This window comes from Ambystoma mexicanum, chromosome 4q (assembly GCF_040938575.1).
Source record: "Ambystoma mexicanum isolate Mex_15411 chromosome 4q, UKY_AmexF1_1, whole genome shotgun sequence".
NCBI classification, from domain to species: Eukaryota; Metazoa; Chordata; class Amphibia; order Caudata; family Ambystomatidae; genus Ambystoma; species Ambystoma mexicanum.
In genome coordinates, this window is record NC_090928.1 from 99,995,150 (window position 1) to 100,017,335 (window position 22,186).

The window sequence follows — 22,186 nt, forward strand, 5'->3', positions numbered from 1 at the left end:
CTCCAGAGTGTCTGGGCAGGCAAGAAGTGGGGGAGGAGTTTTCCACCCCCCTTGTCCTTTGTCCATCAGTGTGGCTGAAGGACCAGCTCCCACTGTGGGTCTGGCTGTCCTGACTGGACAGCCACACGCCCCTTACTGAAACTGCTGAGGAAGATTGCAGAGGCGCGAGTGCTGTAACTGTATAAAAACGTAAGGCTCCTGGTGTGAAAAGCAAGTCAACCGCTGGAAGCTGAAGTAACCGAAGAAAACTGTCAGAGATGCCTGCAGACCCTTTGGAACACTGAAGCGACCACCGCTGTCCAGACACGGTTTTCTGTATGACAGACACTCCGAAAAAGACGACTCCTTTGCTTTAACCAGCCTCAAGACAAACTGTTTAGAGCCATCTCCCTAGGTCCTGTGAGTATCCAGAGCTGCGGAACGCCAATACAAGGAGACCCGATGCCCATTTTGAGTGCATTGTCATGGAAAGGGCGAATCCATTCAAGTCTTTGCTGAGTCCCCAAGAACACTCCAGAGACCCAATCCGACTCGTCCAGACCCATCAGAGTGCGGGACTGCAGGTACCGAAGATTGAACGGGCGAATCATGTCCTTTGTTGATGCTGCAGAAAAGGTGCCAAAACCGCAGTGACCAAAGAAGTTGATCCATACCAGAGGTCCTCCCTCGAGACTGCTGCTGAGAGATGTGGTCCATTGTCCTGCCTTTTGTCAACAGACAAAGGAATCCGGAGGTCGGGTCCAGAGCTGTAACATCGCGGAGCATGGACCGCAAACTGTTTTTCCAAACCAAAAGGTATTGTCGGGGGAGGGGGTGGGGTGTATTGCTTGCCTTATTCCAGAAAGTCGCTACAGAGCATTGGAGTACACAGAGTTGTCTAGGGCAACCCCCTCTTACCTCAGACTCAAGCTGCTGCTTGTGTCCCCCTTTAGCGAGTCCTTTAACAGTGTCTCCAACGTTGGTCAAGTTTTCTTGCATCTTCTTTCCTAGCGACTAGAAAGTATCCACAAGAACTTTTGACTTCTGCTGCTTCTCAAGACTTGAAGCCTCTGAACTGCCTTTTAGCTAGGGTTGCGTTTTGGAAAGACTTGCTGTGCATGGAAACTGCCTCTAGAACCTGAAGCTCTGCTAGGATAACACTAACTGTTTTCCTTCTCAAAAATGTATGCTGACTAAATACAATTACTGTATTACTTTGTGGGTGCGCGTTATTACCGATAGTACGGTAGAACTGCCAAACGTATGCGTTCAGCAACTAAGACGTGGCCTTTTGAAATTATTGAAAAGTATACCCATGTGTGTTGGTTTATTGTACTAAGTATTTAACAGTGACTTCAGTAAATATAATAAATGTATGCGTTTCTTTGATGTGCATTACTAGCTAGGTTCAGTGTACTTAACTACAGCTCACATCATCCTCTTCAGATGAGCCCAACTGCTCTGCCACTCTACCAAGGTCTACAGTTGGGGGGGGGGGGGATATACAAACCAATGGGATAGCTTACTAAAGTCTTACCCCCAAGTAGGACTTTAGGAAAACTTTCCTAACCACTCCAGTACATTTGTTTTTACTTTGTTAACCAAGGTAACATGTCCCAGAATTGCCTTGCACTATATGAAAGCCCATATGGGATATGGTTTCATCTAATCACCCTACATATAGGCCTGAGTGCCGAAGTATCACACAACTTAGACATGTACTATTTACCATCTTTATTCACAAGCAACCGGATGGGAGTCGACATACCCCTGTAGGGCTAAGGATTTCCCAATTAAAATACAAGATAGATAACTTTACTGAAGAGTCAGGATGGGTCTACGTAAAATAGGGTAGACCCCCTCCTCCCCCATCTAAAAGACCACTAGTCCTTTCAGATTCCCTTACCTACTACAGAAGGCCGGGGGCAGTGTGTGCCCAGCTCACTTCCTGGCTCTACAGGATTATGGTTTTACAGTTATATTGGTTATAGCACCCAGCTTGCTTCGCCAACAGTAAGTATATTCCCCTCTGTTTTTTAGGGTACAGTTCAGGCTCCGATATGCTCACCATCTTGCCAAGAGTCAGTCACTCTCCTGGCTGAATAAAGACACCTTTAACAAACTCCTACCAGCAATTATGTATTCCCTTCATGCTTACGTTTTAGAGCCCTGCTGCATTTTTTATGAACCACTTTTCATAGGTCTGCTCCTAAGCCTAGGTCTTTCAGGTCTCCCACACTAAGTTACTTCTTAACCTCGTGAAGATATTCTCCCACAGACTTTGTAGATTCTTGTTTCTCCATCTCCGATATCCATCACTGTCCGAGTTGTAGCTCTCAACACACTCCGCTTTCTTCATTCTCTGGGAAGGGTCTCTGCCAGTAGCAGAGATGCAGTTCTCAGCAGGCTTCTGGTCTTCTCAAACAGGCCTCAGTAGACCCTTCACTTTCCTCTCCCTTGGGACTTTGTCCCCATTAGTCCCTAGAGCTGGCTTCCCATAAGCTCTCCCTTTGGCTCGAGTTCATCAGTGTCTGGTATAAAGCCTCAAGCAGGTTCTTGGTCTCGTCTCTGCCAGAGTTTGGGATATAACCCCCAGGAGTCTTCTGGTCTCTTCTCCCTCTCGGTTATGCGTGCACTCTCTGGAATGTTCTACCTTCTCTACCACCAAGGTGCGACCCTGATCAGTGCCCCCTGAAGTCTGAGCCTTGGGCTCTTTTCTAGAGGTCCTGCATACTGTGATTATCCAATATTCCCAGTAATAAGTTTTTCTGCCTAGTAGTGATTGGTTAGGTCTATTTTCCCTGTGGGTTTTACTAAGTGTGTTGGTTTCCTCGGGGATTATGCTGTTTTCTAGCTCTTAGGTGATTGTCTTTAATACGTGCTTGGCAACTGCCAAGGGTTAAAACCTCCGACATTTTGAATTCAGGTGAAGTAGCCGATTGACCTCATGGCTCTGCAGAGGGAGCAGGGAAGAGGCCAACAATAGTTTATGTGTGCGCATGTGAATGAACTGTCTCGGGGAGCTACACTGCTTTTGTTCCCACAAAGGAGCAGGAAAGACCTAGGGTTATGGCGGCTAGTACTTGCAAGGAGAGTGCTCAGTGGGCTATGCTGCAGTAGTAGCACACTACTTGCATGCCGCTCTCAGGCTGGGAATGGGGATCATCGTACTTCCTATTTAACTAGTGCTCATTTGGAAAGATGAGGTTCTGAAAAACGATCCCATTTGAGAGATGGCCTGCAAATGAAACAAAAGTAACACTATCCTCACGCTTTCCCGAAACCCATAGTGGTGGAGTAAGATCTGGACAATAGTCCCACTGTTAGTATGAAGCAAGACTGCTGACGTATAGGTTGTCTGGATTCCCCTATATACCTCCTCCAGGCATCTATTCACCCCAATGATGGGATCCCTGGTCCCCAGACACTCAAGTCCATAAGGGAGGTCAGCCATTTCAGAAAGATTATTTTTCTAACGTTCCAACGCAGTCTTCCCATGCAAAGATTGCATACTTTTCATCCCTCATCTCATGTATGATGAGCAGCAAGCATAGTCCTTATACCATCTTCATCAAATTTTCAGTGAACACATGGAATGTTTAACATACCTTCTGCGTTTTTCCCACTAATATAATGGAAAAGGCGCCAGAAACCATGCATTATTGCACTGCTGTAAGACTCCATTCCAATGTCGGTAGATACCCAGCGGCTCGCTTCATAGTGGCGCTCTTCGAAAGTCTGAAATACAAATGCAACCATTAGTAGTAGCTTTGCCTGTGACAAGGTGACGAAGAATACCAATCAATACAGCAAATAGTGAGTTAAAGGGTACATTTTCCTAACAAGAGGACCAGATGAAGCATTTGCACACATGGGGCCAATTGACAGTATTGCGTTGGCAGTTAGAAAACTGCCAAGAGAGGGTTCCATTTAATAAAGTTGCTGCAAAAATGGGCGTTAAAAAGCTGGGGTGTGACACCCACAATCCATGTAATGGTGTGGGGGACACACCTGCAACCCCTGGATCCAATATACTACACAAGGGGAGCGGGGGGGGGGAACACCCACAATCCATGTAATGGATGTGGGGGACACCCCTGCAACCCTTGGATCCAATATACTACACAAGGTGAGTGGGGGGGGGGAACACCCCTGCAACACCCTTGTGTGGTAGAATAGAAACACTTATCGGGTCACACCTCAGCCTTTTTGCCGAGATTTTTTGTAAAAACTGCCACTTTTCAGCAACCATATTACTGGATCAGAGATATGCTGGTGACCAGAGGGAACTAGAGAAATAGGGAATGAAGGGCTCTGTGCATTTTTACTAGATCTGCCTTTTTTTTTTGGTAATTGTAGGATATAATTATTATCGAAGGTGGTGGAGGAGGAGTGAGGGGCCGGTACAGCCAGTTTGAACACACTCTTGCACTATGGGGTAACAAGATCAGATAGGTTGCATGCAATGGTATCACCAGAAGGAAGACAAGGTGGCTGGGGGCTCCCATTTGACTCTTTGCCCAGTCTACTAGCTATTGTGCCCTGCATACAGTGGTGACAGCATCAGCCCATAAAAATAAGCAGTGTATTAACAAAATCAACCCCGATGAGTTCAGAAATACAGAAAACGTGATGCTGCATAGGTGAAAGCACTGTTCACTGAGCCAACACAATGTCCAGATGGTGAATCTATACATTTACAAGAAGGAATGTACCAGAAAGCTAAAGTGACTTTACGTGCCACTGGTCTGGGAACAAGTGTCCACGCCTGTGCCAATGCACCAATGGACTGACAACTCCCCAGACAAATTTCATGCCTGCAATTACCTGGCTAGATTGTTGGCGCATTGATACATTGCGCTATAATGTTTTCTGTTCTCCTTTGTCGGTCTTTACCATAGTGCCGATATGCGCGCCTTACGAGCATTGAGAAAATAATTTGTCGATTTCATGTGCCGGATGAACTACACCGGCATGTAGTGTGCTCTCAACTAGCAATCCCCTATGCCAGAAATGCAACTCAAATGAGGCACCCTTTGTAACAGACAAAGAACGCTTTCCATTGTAATTGCACATTTACCATTCTACACTGAAATAATACAGGGTTGGGAAACTGCCTATCTGGCCCTAGTCAGTAATTTCCCTACCTAGAAATCAAAACTAAGGATCTATGTGTCATAAGTCCTGAACAGTTGTCCTTGTGTCCAAAATGTCTTATCCCGACCCTTACAATAAAACAAAGGGGTGCAAAAAAAAAAAAAAAAAAAAAAAAAAAAGTCTTGTTCTTGATTTTAGCAAAGCTTTCATAACAAAAGTGTAATAAAGAAATGTTGAATCCACAGCGTGGTTCGCTTCCTCTGGATTCTTAAAGCAAAATGTCTTTCTTTAACCAATAGTTCCTTTGTGTCTTCACGGAACTCACAAAGTTAAGTTTGTCATAGTCTTTCTGTAGGATTTCCTTCGATTCTGAAGATTGCCTGGTATACTCTCCTGCGAGGAATCTTTATATAATCTCCGCTGCCTGGTGTACTCTCCTGCCAGGGCTACTCTTAGTCATTCCACAGTTCCTTTGGCATATACCGCAAAGTGCTTGGTATATTTGCCTATACTCCCCCCACACTGGCATCTCATGCATCTACACTGGATTGGGGTTTGCGTTTGTACTGTGCCTTGTCTGCATTCAAACAGCCTTCTACTATTTTCAGCATTAGCAATTGCGTACCTTTCAAACCCTTGATGGCATGTTTGTAGGAACGCCCCAGGGTCCCCAGATGCTTTGGGCAGACTCCCCAGTTCCTTTCTCCATCTTGGATGCTGCTCACGCCTCTGCGAAACAGCTACTTAATGTGCTTTCCACTCTGGAGTCAGCTAAGGTCTCTCTAGCATTATGTGCAGTTTCGGAATCACACGCCAGCTTTCCTTCTTGGCTGGGACAGGTGAACACTGCTTCGTCGAGCGGTGCCACAACCAGGAGCTCCTGCTCGGCTCCCAGTATCTCCATAGACTTGTTAGAATGAGGAGTTCCCCCCCACCCCCCCTCCTTTGGTCCCGGTAGCCTTCTGTGTGCCTCAACTTCGCGAGCCCTTGCCTGGAGTTCACAGCCTTCTCCTGCACATCGCGATTTCCATTTTTAGATGGCACGTGTCACTTCTGCCTGCTGTTTACACTGTGCGTAGTACGCTTGTTTTGACCGTCCAGCGTGTTTCCTCTCTGGGCGTGATCTTCTGGTACTTGACCAGTATGTACCCATTTACCTGCAAGGCACTATGTGTTCGCTGCTTTCCCTCGCCAGCCGTTAACAAATATCTTTTTTCTGCTTCAGTCGTCACCCCTATGGACCTTTATTCAGTGCCACCTTCTGTCATCATGTCTGCCCCCAACAGGGGTATTATGGCTTAGGTCTTGGACTTCCAGGGATGGGAGGAGAAGTATCTTCTATGAACTACTTTCCGCAGTTCAGGTTCCAATGTTTTATTTCCACCGTGTCTTGTGCCCAGAGCAGGTTGCCCCACTAAATCAGACTCCTGCTTATATTGTCTGGCTCATGGGTTTTATGTTTGACCCCGGGGCCGAGGTTTGCATCATTTGATCCCTCACAATCTTTGCCTGATGAATTGGCCGCCTGCGGTCGCAAATGCGGCGGTTCTTGCCTCCACACCGCTGGGACTCACTGCTTGTTAACCCCACCAGCCCGGGACCCACCATGCAGGCACACAGTGCGTCAGTGCTCCTCCTTTGCGCAGTACACCAGCCGGGAGACCCCTCATGCGTTCAGGTGCAGCTTCATTCCGCACACTCCGGCTGCTCCCTCATTGAGCCCGTTTCCTATTCACAACATAGCGGGGGTCTAGGGCGATCCGTGGGGACTCCTGCAGCTGCTGATCCTCAGTGGTGGAGATGCCGAGGAACGGTCAGCGGAGCTCAATGTCAGAGGTCAAGCTCGAACTGAAGAGACAGATAGCTGTGGCATGACCTTGATGAGGTGGACCGTGTGGTCCTACAACTGCACCGGAATCATGTGGTCAAGTTTCAGCACACCAGCAAGTACAAAGTGGGGAGCAGAGTGAAGAAAGCAGGAGGCAGCAAAGCTGTTTGAGTCAGCCCAACTCCCCAGGAAGAACAAGCGATGCAGTCCCACGTAACGGACAGCAGGAGACCTGGTAGGGGTTTGGGACAAATCCAGAGTCCTGAGATAGTTACTAGTGATCTTCCTAGTCACAGTAGTGATAACCAGAGACCCAAGAACCAAGAGAACATCAGGAGTAATCCCCCTCGTCACAATAGTGATTCAAGATATAGGAGTGCATCGGGAGAAATCTCCCTCGTCGCAGTGATAATCCAAACAGGATTAAAGAGGAGAATAGAGAACAAGAGCTGTCTGGAGGTAATCTTAAGAACAATGTCATTCTGGGAAGAATGTAACTGTAAAGCAAACTTTCAGAAACCCTCAGGGAGTAAAGGGTACTTTTTAGGACTATTGCTAAAGAATAACCAAGTCAGCCCTTAAGGGCGGGAAAGGTGGGTCCGGAGAAGGGAGTCATTCTCCGGACCACATTCTCCTTGTAGAATCAGAAACTAATGGATAGCTGGGAAAGAGATAAAGACGGAGCCAGTTTACAGGGAGAAGGGAGTCCTTCTCCTGGTACTATTCATCACTTCTATGCTGAACCTTTTGTGTAGATTAATGGTAGGGTAACAGTAGGATTTGGACAGATTCTTTTCATTTAAATAAACATCCTTACGAGCACTGCAGTTATTAGTTTAGGTAGGGATAACCCTTTAGGGAGAAGTAGAGTCTTTTCTCCAAATCTTAATAAAGCTTTGTTGAAACATGCCACCCCTTGGACCAGTTCCTTACTCCACCAATCATATCCTGGGGAGGATGGGCACGAAAGGGGACAATAACTAGAGGCTGAGCAGCCAAATACGACATTAGCTGGAACTGCATGATCAGGAGGACATAAGGCAGGATGGGGCTTCCAGTTGGGTGATGTTTAGAGAGCTTGCAATGTTTCTGATTGCAAATAGAGCAAAGTTTGATTAATTTCAGCTGGAAGATTTGCGCAAATAAATAAATGCTTACAAAAACCGGTTTTGATCAGAGTGCAACTAGAACAGAAAAACGCCTAAAAATAAAGCTCCAACACTAAAGTGACCCATATTAGCAAATTACAATCAGACCAAGTGTTAACTTGCATCTGGAGGTTGAAGCACAAATATTATAATGCATGTTATGTAGGACTAGCTGAACAGTGTAGTCATCAAAATGGAATACAAAACCAAAAAGCACTGGCTTATTGGGCTAGCTAGGGCCATTTCTTTGGGTGATCAAAGAATTTGACTGCCCAGGGCACAGAATCAGCTGTTCCCAGCCAACGTTCCGAGACTAACTGCCATTTGTTGACTGGAAGAGCTCCGTCTGTCCTTTGCCACTCTATATTTCATGTACAAATAACAGAACAGGATTTTTTTTAAGCGTTTTTTGTTAGAAGTAAAGCATTAAGACTGTCGATCTGCATTAGAGGACGGTAGACCCAGAATTGAGTGGGTAATTGCAAAGACTATTGTTAGTTCAATGTCCCTTAAACAAGAATGGAAACGAGGAGTGCATAAGAAGCCCCGGCTGGGTGAAAGTGTGTACTTTGAGTACACTCTAAAGCAGATTAGCATGTGAAGCCAAACCTTTAGAGTGCCAACTAGACCTGGGAAGGTATGTGGCAAATTGCAGACTGGCCTCAAATCCTGGCTTCACTGCTTAACCAAAGTGGTTGATCCAAGTAGTGATTCAGTTCAGATTGTACACTATTAAAATGTAAAGAAGGCTTGAAGAGCACGGCTTAAGGTATGGGGGGGGGCATCGGTCTAAGCATTATACTGTATAGAAGAGAAGCCATTCTAGAATTGTCATGTAGGCAGGTCCAACCCTACATTTGAGAAAAACAGCAGACAAAACACAAGTGCTGGCAAAGCCAATGGGTTTTTGGCGTCATAGATATAAAGGCCCTGGCCTTGGTCACCACAGCAGGACCTGTAGGGAGAAATCTAAAACTGGAGGTGTAGGGAGAAATCTAAAACTAGCCCAAATCCTGAGTGCAGATCACCGAGGGCCCACATTCTGGAATTAGCAGGCATCATAAGATTCCCCTAAACTCGCATAGTCTACCCTCTAAGAGGACAAGTTGAATGTCGCTGCAGGACCCAAGGAGTGAAGGAAGCCCAACTGTTATCCATGATCCACGACGGTGCTGTTTGCTAAGCGATGATACCAGAAAGTTCAGCTGGACTGAAAAGAGCCTGTAGCGGCAGACAACCTCTGAAGTACTGCCACAGGAGCCCTCCCTCTTGTCCCGACCACTGAGGCTTAGTAACACGGGGTCTGCACTGTTGTAGCAGGACAGAATCTAGCTGGACCACTCCTTCAAACCAGAGGCACTGTTTAGACTTGGGGTACTTAACTCTGTCTTTTAGCTGTGATTTTCTCAGTTGGAAATTGCAGTGGCTTACTTTTAGAGTCGATTCCAACTCTGTTTCCACAGGTTTAACAGCTTGTGATCCTACAAGTGATTTTCTGACAAACTAACTTTATGCAAGACTTTGATTCCAAGAGGTGCCTCAGCTCCATAGACTGTCTCAAATTGACTTTGGCTGTCCTGGCTCCCTGCAGACTCTTCTAGCCCATAGACTTAGATGTAGTCTGTCCCTCATAGGTGGTAACTTGTTTTAGACTGTTACTCCTGGGACAGTCTTGTCTAGATTTCATTGGAACATTTAAATGTCCTCACATATACCGAGAACCTGTTTAATATTTTCCTTCCTTAAACCTTTCCTTTCTGCAACCTCAGAATCTGCCAAGTGATATATAAATGCAATTACTGTTCTTGTGAATGAAGTCACCTCAGGGTGTAGGAATTGTGTAAGAAGCATATCCAAAGATAACTTTTCTTGATTCTGAAAAGTATATTTATATGCTTACATGAATTGCCTTTTTAAAGAACGCTTCTTTGAAAAATAAATAAACCATTTATAACTGAAACCTTGAGTGTAAGTGTTACTTGTATTTACGAATTTCAATTATACAGCTCACATTTACCCCCCTTGAGATAAGCCTGGCTGCTTAGTCACACCACCAACTTGTGTAGTACAGACCTATAGCAAAAGGTGGGTTACCGAATACCAAGCAGATAAGTTGTCTAGTCTCACACAGTGCGACTGCACCAATTCTTACCAAACAAGAAAAATGGGGGCGAAAGCTAATCTCGTTTCTATTGACACAAACCAAAGTCCAGCTAGAAATGAAGTGCCCCAACTTTGCTGGAGTACATATATATTATTTTTAAATGTCACCTCTTAATTGAGTACCCAATTGGCCCCATAATTGTGTACTGTACAAACATAGTCCAGACATCTTAGGTTTATAAACTTACCCAAGCAGAATTGCCTTTCCCCAAAACGCATATGCAAATGGCAGAGTTGCTCCAGTCCCTGGTCTAAACATGGACTGGCTGTGCTTTAAATGATGTTTACCGGACCCTTCATAAGAGACCCTTACTCGCAGAAGAATCACTTTTTAATTTGCATGCCATTAAATTCTAACTTGGTTAAAATGACAGGCCACTTTTTTCCAGATTGACAGAAGGAATGGGCGTCACAAAAAGTCCCTAAGGCCACTAGCGGTTTCTTCGCACCCTGCATTGATTTAAGAGATTAAAACAGCATCAGCATAGAGGATCCCCGATTTTCCAACCTTCCAACAGGGGGGCATCGCAACTATGGAAAGGCCCGGTCATTGTAGAGAAGCAAGAGCAGTGGCATAAGGACATAGCCTTGACAGAATCCCATATTCACCCGAAAATCCCCAACACATTAACCATCTAGGCCGACCCGTATGGCAGCCAGATTGTGGCAGAGAAATAGCCTTATCAGTTACAGCTTCTGATATTGTGTCCATTTACTCCATCAGACACTGTTCTAAAATCGACAGACTAGGAAACAATGTGCCTTACTTTGTACAACATATTTCTGGATAATGGCACAAAGAAGAAAGCATTGATCAATTGTGCCTCTGTTTTCTGAACCCTCAGTGTGCAATGGAAATTAATTTCGTATGTGAGCAAAGGAAATGTAATTATTTACGTCCATCCTCCAAAATAATTGTTTACGAAAAACGTTGATAGATCTATCTCCCCTTTAAAATATATCAGAGCTGTAAACCAGCTCTTGCTTATTAATGTCATTGAAAAACATTGTCAGAAAGGAAACCCAAAAGGTAAGATATGAGAGGCCTGTAGGCGATTTGTTTTGGCAAGGCTCCTTTCCCAACTTCTGTTAGCACAACAGAGATGCCGCCGCCACCAGAGTAAAAAAAAAAAAACAGACAGGGTGCCAGATGCATTACAGACAAATTAGCCAGATGTTCCAGAAGAGTTGATAAAAAGAAAGAAAAGGCAAGACAAAGATGTATAAATCGGCTCTTCATTTAGATATTGCTAAATGGACAAACACCCAAGTTGGCCGTAAATGCCCCAGTGACTGCAATTTCTGCAACCTTCATCAAACCACAAATTAGCTAATTGACATTTAGGTTGGGCAGGAGGCCTTGCAGAAGTAACAAAAAGGTGTGATAAGCGTTACAAAGCTATTGATACACCCGATCTATACCTTCTGGGTTGGAGGCCCTCCTTTCTCTGCAGGATGTCAAATATGCGAGGTTAATATATAGTGCAGGTAAAACCTCATTTAAGTTAAGTTTATGCCAGTTTTACACTTCCAACTCAAACTCAAAATCAGATGAAAGGCTGGTCTGATCAAATAATTGAAAAACTACAAAGGCTGGTCTGATCAAATAATTGAAAAACTACAGGGTCGACATCACAAGTCTGCCATAATGCAAGCATCATGCACAAATTCCCACCCACCTTAACCTATAAAAGTAAAATAAATATGGAGGTAACATCTCAGGACTCCTAAATGTCAGTTGAGCTGATGAACTGCAACTGCACGCAACCCTAATGCAGGGAATATTCCAAACAATATCCTCCTCAACGTACAGAATGCATTGGTTCAGACTGAACATTTAAATTAACCGGCTTCTAGAAACACTACTTCAAAGTCCCTCTCAAATGTCTTAAACCTTAAATAGGATCATTTTTAAATATGACCACAGATTAAAAATAAATAAATAAAACACATTCAATCAGGAGATTTAGTTGGAATAACGGATGCCATAACCCAAAGTAACTGGAGTCCAAATCAAAAGTGCCCGGAATAGGTAGGCCTTAAGAACCTTTGTGGGCGGTATGCCAAAATATTGAAGGCTAAATATGGGAAAAGTTGCCCAGGTTCCCGGAAGACAACTTATGGAATGGCCATCGATAAGTTTTTTGCCTATTTGGGTCGACAAATTTTGAAGAGTCCGGTTATGTTCCAAGAAAGGATAAAAAGTAGATTTTCCTCGGAGTCATTTGAGATTTAATGAGACTACAGTGTCAAGCAAGGGGTAACCCCATCCATTCTTCTTCCTGGGTGGTTGCCCACATCTGGTCTTCGCAGGTACGAGGGCACCTAGTTGACTCTCAGAAGTGAAATAAATAGTAGCCAGAGGGTCAAATGGAACAAACCCCTTCGCACTGAACCTCCCTTTCATTTCAATGATTTACATAATGTAATGCTTGACCTACTCTGGGGTGAAGCTCTGCAATTGATTGCCAAACAAATTTGCCAGGGCTACTGTGACTAAGTCATGACTAGGGGTCAGCCAGTCTGGAGACATCTACAATATTTCTTCTGAACAGCAGCCTTTGCTATGCCTAATGAATAAACATTTATCAGGCTGTTCCAGTTTTCTTTAGCATACGGTAGTAATCTGGGAACCAAAGTAAAAAATAAATACGAATAAACACGTTTGCCCCTTTCTCTCTCAAATATCCCATGGGGTTCCTGAGCCGAGTTATTCATAGCGGTGTGCGGGGATGAGGAAATTGTGCGAGGGACCCCGCCTCGATTATCCTCAACCACATTGTGGGTCAGCCTATGGGCGAAAACAATTTACAAATAAGATTTATCCGTTCCTTAACTCTTAGTCAACCAAGCTTTTTTTTTTTTTTTTTTTTTTTTTTTTTTTTTTTTTTGTGTTTAACCTGTTTAAGGTTTTTTACAAATCTGTGCTGTGTTGAATTGGGTTTGTGCTGCTTCCAAGAAGTTTTTGCCCAGAACTTACGACACCACTCTCGAATTTCCTCGAAGGTCTCTTGCTGGCATTGGTGTTGCGGGCGGCAAAGTGCTCTCACTGGCTTTTACCAGAGCTACTTCCAGAAACTTAGCTGCAGCTCTGGACCATCTGGTGGAATCGCCTGCAATTAACCGAAACCATATTGTCTCTTCGTCGAGTGTGAGCGGGCACGTGATGAGTGGTGTCAAGTAAGCCCTTCTTTCGTACGCCAAGCCAGGACATGAGGTGAGTAGATGACGAACAGATTCTATTTGATCAACTAGTCCACAGACCCGGCAGTGAGGAGAATTTGCCAGTGCCCTTTTAGCCAAAATTTCTCTCGTATGCAGAAGATTCAGGCGGGCTCGAAGAAGAATTTTCCTCAGCCTTTTTTCGGGAAATTTTTCGCAGTATTTCAGCGGAATCTTTGGGCGGTTGTAAGTAGGTGGGAGATCTTTTAGAGATGTATACGTTAGGATTTTCTCGTTGGTACGTATCCAGTCTTGTTCCAAAAGTTTTTGTTTCACACGCCCAGGATTTAAGATGAGGAGGTCGTCCGTGCAGTGGACTTCTTCTAATTTTTGTCCGATTTTCTTCGCCCAGTTGGTGAATGGTGTGCACTTCCCGTTTTCCAGTTCGTTTTCTAATATCCGAAAAATCGGCAGAGAGTCGGGGGTTCGTATTTTCCTATAAAGTAGAATCGCGCTTTGCATGACAACTGAGGCTAGTGAAGGAAGGCCAAGGTCACGCCGAATGGCTGGCATGGGGGCTGCGATAGGAAGTCCCAAGACCGATTTCCATAGAAATCCTTCCAGTCTCAGCCAAAATTCAGCAGGTAGAGTTAAGTTGGCTGCCATTCCGTATGTTATGGCCGGTACTACCTTTGTTTTGTAAAATTGCAGTACCGGGGTCCAAGAGAACTTGCCGAATTTACTATCGACAGCTCGAGATTGGGCTGTCAGGTTCTTAATTTTTGCCCATAGCGAGGCTTGAAGTGAAGAGTCGTTTAGAGTGTTGTCTAGTTGGATGCCCAGGTACTTAAACTCATCTACTACTTCGATTTTTTCTTCATCGAGGAACCATGTCGGACACTTCTTTGTCTTTTTTTTGCTTTTTGAAAAGAACAGGATTTTAGTTTTGCTTTTGTTTATTTGCAGGTTATTTTCTTCCATGTATTTGGCCAAATTTGTTAACTGTCTCTGAAGGCCCACTGCCGTCTGGTCAATCAAAATTAAATCGTCGGCATACCACAGTCTTGAGATTTTAGAGGTGCCCACTCGCGGTGGGAAAGATCTTACTGATTTCACTGAGTCTTGGAAGTCTCCAATAAACGAGATAAACAGAGCTGGGGCTAACGGGCAGCCCTGTTTTACTCCCCGTTTTGTAAAAATTTGCTCTGAGAGTGTGCCTTGTTGGTTTAGGCGGACTCTGAGTGAGGTGGTTTCATGGAGTGCCATTACTGGTGCGAGAATCGAGTCTGGACATTTCCAGTTTGCTAACTTGGTCCACAGTCTTTCTCGATCTACCAGGTCAAAGGCCTGGGACAAGTCTACCATTGCCATATGGACCTTTCCCGTGCCCCTCTTTGTATTTGCTTTAAGTATGTTCAGAAACAGTAGGTTGATTGACGTTCCTGCTCCCTTCTGGAATCCTGTTTGGAACATGTCGGCTGCTGGGGAGGCACTGGCCCAGACTTTGAAGTGGCGGAGGAGTAATGCTGCGAAAATCTTCCCTATGACATCCAGTAAGACAATAGGTCTGTAATTGGCGGGGGTGTCTCTGTTTCCTTTCTTATAGATGGGTACCAGTACAGCCTCTGTCCAGGTTTTGGGAATTTCTTTTGTTTTCTGAATTTGGGTAAATATTTCTCCAATTGCTTGCGCCCATAATAGTGGGTGTGCCTTGAGATCAATGTTAGTCAGGCCATCTGGCCCAGGAGCCCTTGAGGGTTTGAGATTGTTGATTGCTTCTGTGATGTCCTCGATCGATGAGAGAGTGATCCATGGGGAGTCTGAGAGGACGGGAGGATGTAGTAACGTGGAGGTGGGACAGCGGTATAACTCCGTGAAATGCTGAATCCACTTTGACTCTGAGACACAGTTTGCCAGCGCGTTTGCCTTCTGCCCATTGGTTGATTTCAGTAGTGACCAAAAGTTCCGAGTGTTTCTTGTGACACAGGTGTGGAGCATTTCTTCAGCGTCATTTTGGTACATGAGCAACCGATGCTGTTTTAGCCAGGATTTGTAGGACTTTTGTTCTGCTTGGTAATCGAGCCATGTTGCCGGCGAGTCAGCTAGTGTGGCCGTTTTTTTCAGTTTGTTAAGATTTTTTCTTTTTTTTGCCACTTCAGCGTCGAAGGAGTGCGTATGGATCGATTTCCCTGTTTTTGTTCCCGCAAATTTCGTTTTGTGTGCGGCCAAAAGCGACACGTATTCTGGCCGACTGCCGCTTTTGCTCTTTGTTATTTGGACGGTTTTCCTCGCCATGTTAGAGAAAAAGTTTTGTACATTTTCAGAGGTTAAGCGAAGCCTGTTTTGCTGTGCGTTAGTTTCCACTACTGCAGGATAGAAGGGTCTTGATGGAGCTGTTCCGCTCCATGACATTTTTAAGAGGTTGTGGTCACTTTCCTGCGTTTTTACCACCGTGAAATCGGTGAAATAAGCTATCAGCCCTTCCGTGATGAATATGTAGTCCAGCGTGGCGGACGAGCTCAGTCTTTCCCACGTAGGGATTTGCAATTCTCGGTCTTGGAGTGATGATACATTGTGGAAGTTCCTTGATTTCATTAGGAGGGACCAGGCTCGACCTCTTTCGTCCATCGTTGAGTTCGGGCTTTGTTTGTTTTCCACTCTCCCCTCACATTTAGAGTTCAGATCGCCGCAAATGATGATATTGGGTACTTTCCGCTCCACCATTAGGTCGTCAATTTGGTTGGCGACCATGGTGCAAAATTCATTGGTGCTGGTTTTCGCCGGGTTCCAGTAGAGGTTTATTATGCCTAGGTCTGAGTTTAACCAAGCATCTCTGGTTAGGTCTTGATGGCACCATGAGGCCAGCGTCGTCAGCATTCCGTAGCCCTCTGCTGTTTTCCCTTTTGGAATGATCCCTGAGCCAGTCCGGATGGCTGTTAGTATGCCTCCGGAGGGGCGTCCTAGGATGGATTTGCAGGCGGGCGAGGCCTCTGTTACGTATCCGTCCATGGCTGGTTTGTGGACCAACCATGTTTCTTGAAGGCAGATCAATTCGAACATACCTAAATTTGTGTCACTAGGCTTTGTAAGATGTTGATGACCTCTCGTATTCCATGAAGCCATGTTTAGGGAGCATGTTTGTAGAGGATTTAAAGGAACAATGTTTTGTTTCTCCGTCGAATGCAGTCCTTGGTTTTGTTGCTATTTCTTGTGAGTTTGCGTAAAGGTTTCTGAAAGCCATTTCCATGGGTTGCGTGCTGGTGGTCTGCTCTCCTTTGTAAGTTCCGTTCTAGATTGTCTTGTTTCTCTTTTCTCGTGATGACTTTGTGTTTTTGAAGTTTCGTAGTTGTTATTTCGGGTTCTAGGTTGAAGGGTAGTTTGGTGTCTCCGCCCCCACCTTTCGTCGCCGTGTGCCGCGTTTTGTTTTCTCGGAGGCCTCTGTACGTAGTTTTCTCTGTGTCGCTCCCTGTCTCGAGTTGGATCTCCAGTTTTTTCTTTTGTCTCCTTGATGTTTTCCTTCGAATATTTCTGAAGGCAGTGGATTTTTAGGCCCATTTTTTGGAGGTCCTTATGCACGTCGGGAGTTAACTCCAATGAAGTTTTTCTTCGTAAATGGAGATAAGCTTTTGCTTTGTGTTCCCGGTGGTAGGGTTCGACCAATGTGAAGTCTTCCGTTCTTAAGTGACGAGTGTTCCTATTTTTCCCAGTCTATTTAACACTGTTCTGCGGTTTAGGACCAGGTAAGAATCTTTAGATGATGTTTGTTCTAACTTGAAGATTTTTCCCCCTCCAGAGATCTTGTCTTTGTCTGAGGGAGTATCCTTTGCTCTTTGGTCCTTCGATGACTGGACTCTGGCAGGGTCGTTCGGTTTATAGTGTTTCTGATCTCGGTCTCTGTGAGGCTCATGTCCAACGTGTTCGTGAGTCTCTTTTAAGTTTTTCAGGGCTTCTAAGGCAATAGATGGGGAGTTTGAGTGAGATCGTTGTCTGGGCAGCTCTCTTGATACCTCAGAAAAAAATGTTTTCTTTTGTTCTCGGATAAGTTCGTCATTAGATAGGGGGTTTGTTTGCATTTGTTTTGAAGCATCGTTGCAGTTTGTCGGCTGTGGGGAATCTGTTTCCCGTTCGTCGGGGTACAACGATATGTTTGACAAGTCTGAAGATGAAGTTGAGTCTACACTTATTCTGGTTTTGTCTGTTGCGGTCAACTGCGTCAAGTTTGTAAGTGTGGGGTTCATAGTCACTTCCCCTTGGTTAGCTCCCATCTCTGTTTCCCCAGAACAATTTCGGTTTTGAGGGACTTTTTGAGGGGATTCCTTTGGGTGCAGCCACACAGGTGGTTTGGTGCCGTTTTTGGTCTTTTCTTTGACTTTGCCCCTAGCTGAGGATTTTGAGGGGGACAGTACTAGTGTATTCTGCTCAGTTTTATGTTTTTGGGGAATTTTTGTGAAGATTGGGGCAACTTCTTTGTTCTTCTCGGTCTGTGTGGACTGTGTGGTTTTGGTTGGTGGTTCCACATTTTTGTGCTTAGTGCCCTCTTTCTTTAGTAGTTCTGACATCACAATGTCTATTTTTTCCTCCCATTTTGAATGTGTGGAGTTTGACGTTCTTTCCATTGCTGTAAGGTAGCCTTCCACGTAAATTAGTTTGTCCTTTAGTTCACTGATCATTGCTGTATTGTCTTTCAAGGCCTCGTGTATTGATTCGTACAGCTTTGTGAACGGGTTTAGCACTATTGAAAATGCAGACATCACTGACAGAAGATCTTTTTTCTTTGTCGCGGGAGAGTCGTTTTCTGACATATTTGATGTGTTTCCAGGACGTCTGCTTTTCTGCGGGGTATTTGAGTCTTTGGCGGCATTGAGTGGTGCGAGTCTTTCTGAGGATCTTCTTTCTACAGTTGGTACGTTCGTTAGGGGAGGCTGAGATGGATTTTCCGACGATTGGGTCAGGTTCCCCAAAGTATGCGGCTTGTGCCGCACATAATTTTCTTGTTGTTGGCTGAGGCAGGAGTTGGTCTGCTGTGGTCTCTCTAGGGTGGGCACTGGAGTTTGAGAATTCGCGTGTGGCAGCTTTGGGAGACTGGGAGAGACTTCGGGGAGCTTATATGTTTCGTCTGCCTTCTTTTTGTTCAGGTCTTTTCCTCTTTCTTCTTGCTGAGACAGTTCAGGCGGCGCTAGTCTCCTTTGGTTCAGGTCTCCCGATTTCGTGGGCTCATGGTCGGTGACAGTATGTGCTGTCTGAATCCGTTCTTGAAGATTTGTGTCAGTTTTTCTGACTTTGCTCAGTGGGGATTTGTCTTGGATAGCCTCTAGGATTTCGGCGTCTGATAGCTCAGACTCTTGGCTAATCTTTCGTTTATGTTGTTTTAGGAAGTAGTCCTTTAAGCTGCTTAGGTTTGTCAAGGTCGGGTTGCCTTTGGACCCTCCTAAAGGTTGAGAGGTGGCTTTTTTTTTCAGGGTCTTTGATATTGTTTTTTTTTCCCTTATTACATTCAAATTAAGGTTTTCCTTTTTTCGTGGAGTCTTTCTTCTCTGGGATGAGTTTGTTAGGACTGTGTTTTGATGACCGTTGTCACTCAGCTGTATTTCAGCCGGCACCAAAGGCGTGCCTTCTGGTGATTTTGATGGTTGAGGACTCAGATGTCGGTCTAGGTCCTGGACTGGGGATTCGTTTCCTTCTGGGTACCCTACAGACCCCTCGGACTGAATTACTATTGATTGGTTTTGGGCCTGCTCCGGGACATTGGTGCTGGGTGTTTCTGATGGTGAATGCCCTTCCAGTCCTTTGTTCGTGAATACGTCGTCTTCAGATTCCGTGTCCCATGAGGAAGTTGGAGTACCTCGTCTCGAGGTTAGCTGGGCCTTTCTGAAATGAAATCTCTTTTCAGGGTTCGTCTGATAGGCTCGACTCTGATGGACCTGAGCTTGAACCTTAATTGCTGTATCACGTGAGTGTTCTTGTGCTGCCGTCGCCTCAGCATGTGTCGCGCTGCTGACCAGCATAGTAGCCCGATCTGAGTTTTCCCCAAGTTTCTGGGGTGCTGGGTGGGGGTGACATGGCGAGGTATGTGAAGCCTCCAGGTCACTTTTTCCGTTAGTGGAATAAGTAAGTTGCAGATGGGTCGTGTTTGGCCTGGCCTGCTCTGCAGTGCCCTGCCGTGCCCACCCTCCAGTGGTCACCGGCAGAGGGTCGCTCGTCGAGACGGTAGTTGGACTGGGCGGCTGAGGTCGCTCCGTTCTTGGTGTTTGGCTGGGGTGACTGTGGGAGTTTCCAGTTGTAATAGCGAGACTTTCCAGACCCCTTGCTTGTATGGCGGGCTTCAAGTTTCCCTGACCTGAGTCAGAGTCACATTTTTTGGAAGTAGTAGGTGTTGTTGCTGGACAAGCCTCGCCCTTCCAGTGCCTATCAGTTGTTTTAGCACTGGCAGGGCGATCTTGCAGGTTCTCTTGGTCAGTTTTGCTGCTGCGCAGCCGGCGGCTGATATCGCCCTCCGTAGGTGATAAGGGAGGCATATATGTGATGAGTGTGGTGGAAAGGTGGCGATGGGATTTGTACGATGGAATCGGGGCGACACGTGTTCTTCGCTTGCCACAGTGCGCCAAACAGTCGCTCAACAGTCCCTGGGCTTTACTCCTCTCGGGCTTAACGCCGCGAGGGTGAGTGTCTCGGTGTTTTGAAGCAGCTGGGGGTCACGTGATGCCTCACGTGTGTCACGCAAGCCACGCCTCCTCCAGGAAGCAGGCACGGGACAGAGGACCAGAAGGAGCCCCTTCACGGCTCAAAAACGTTCGTTTTGCAGAAAAAAGTGCTGCTTAAGGTAGGTGCAGCAACGTTCGCTTTTTAATGAGTTTTTCCCCACATTTGGGACACTCACAGATACATCCAGTGTCTGTATAGTATATTAACCGATGTTAAAACCGAAGTCAACTTGTTCGATGATATAACAAGGGGTTGCACAACTCGCACAGGACGCTTTCTAATATGGCCAATTGGTGTGGCGACTTGGGAAGCGGGCGCACCGATTACACATTGTGTCAGCTGCAGTAATTAATAAACTGGAAGGCGTTCCTGAAAACAGTACACTATCAAAATAAAATAAAAAACGCAGAAAACTTTGTTCCATCAGGAGGGCTATTGTGGCATCGTACACAACACCCCCTCCCCGCCCTGATACAAGGCACTTGGTTTACTCACACTGTATTGCTTCACCAACTCATATTTGGGGCAGTCACGAGAACGGCAAAATCGGGGCGAACCATGCCCGGTGTCATCTGGTTTACTGCTGGAGGAAGAAACGACGTAGAGGAGAAGCAGGGCGCATGCAAAATACATTTCGGATATAGAGCGGTGTTAGAGGACTGCAAACGAGTTCTAACGTCCCAACAGGTCAGCGGCAGCTGCAGACTTTCGAAGAATTTCACTGGGCGGTATTTATCTCTTGCCACCCAAGAGCGGTTGCATAAGAAGTGAAACAGGGCAGCCCCCTGCTAGAGCCCCGGATCATAGCACGCCCACAACACTACCGCAGATTATGAAACACTGAGGTAGGGGGCGTGGGCTCCCTGCCAAATTACACAACCGGTTGGTTGTTGCACAAAGCGCCTATTGCAGCGTCCCCAAACGTCGCTAAATTAAAGAGGCACAGTAATGACACGCCAATGGTATATTTTACAGCGTATTGTTAAGAAGAAACTGCACACAAAACTTAAGGGTATAAGTATATAGCAATTTGGAACACGGGATATCCCAATGCTTCTGAACAGGCCCGCCTGAAAATGTGTGTGGGTGTTCAGTAATATTTGATATCCCGTACCGATCCGGTATCCCCTGGTCTTCGGCTGATTGGATGCATCAAGCCTGAGCAGCAGCCCCTCTTCCGAGCTGTCACAGACATAAGCAGCAGAGCACCGCGCGAGCTGCCTCCGTTGCTGTAAAAGATAAAACAACTGTTTATTCTGAGAGAAAGCTTTGCATTAAAACGCGAGGCTGTCTTTGAGGAAGCCGCTGGTATAAAGCTTTCTCTCAGAATAATCTATACCCACAAAGGAACGAAGCTCGGCATTACATAAACTTTAAATTGTCATTAAAATACGAGGCTTCGACTGAGGAAGCCATTAATGACTCGTTACAGTTATTGAAATGTCGAGCTGCGCATTGTGCTAATAACAAGACAGTTACATCTTATGAAAAGCCTCCCTATATTATCCTGTCAGTGGGGAATTCAGCATTGCAAGATGTGGTGGGGGGACAGCCATGGTGAAACTCCTGCTACTTTCCCCTCAAATGCAGTGCACGCAATTCCAGGTTGTCTCATTCCCGCCCACCCCTGCCCCAATCTATTTTTTTTGGTAACATTAGTAGTGGCATCTCGCATTTTAACACAACAAAAAAAAAAAACGGCAGAGTCATTACAGATGCAGGGAACTCATCTATCAGAGCACTGTCCAGGCGCCCTGGGGCAAAATACATGCACATCTCCTAATTTGCATATGGATTACACCAACAGAAATTCTATGTCAAGACTCAGAGGCTCAGATTATGCTTTAACTTCTCTTTACTAACTCAAGCAGCAACCATTACAAAACAATAACATGGAAAACAATGGCAAAAAACTTCAAATTCCAACAGAACCCAGCAATTTTGTAGTTCGTTTTCCATAGGTTACAAGAAAAAAAAACATGTGATCCTCTCCTCCAATCAGCATCACTTCTCCCTTATAACATCCAACAATTCCAAAGTCCTTCCTCTTTCTTTGCTGCTCGAGCAGCTGAGATAAGTACCTTTTGTTTTATTGATGTTGGAATGT

The 22,186-nt window shown here is 45.5% G+C and overlaps 1 protein-coding gene across 1 annotated transcript in view; it reads right to left on the minus strand.

Moving 5' to 3' along the window:
* LOC138467492 (heme-binding protein 2-like) overlaps window positions 1-20,916 on the minus strand; it is a 77,167-nt gene extending 56,251 nt beyond the window's left edge. Inside the window, exons 1-2 of the mRNA XM_069607534.1 lie at window positions 20,575-20,916; window positions 3,588-3,717 (exon numbers count right to left, since the gene is read on the minus strand). Coding sequence (XP_069463635.1) covers window positions 3,588-3,717; window positions 20,575-20,712 — 268 coding nt within the window. The 5' untranslated portion in view covers window positions 20,713-20,916. The remainder of the gene's footprint in view (window positions 1-3,587; window positions 3,718-20,574) is intronic.
* Window positions 20,917-22,186: the final 1,270 nt, after the last annotated feature.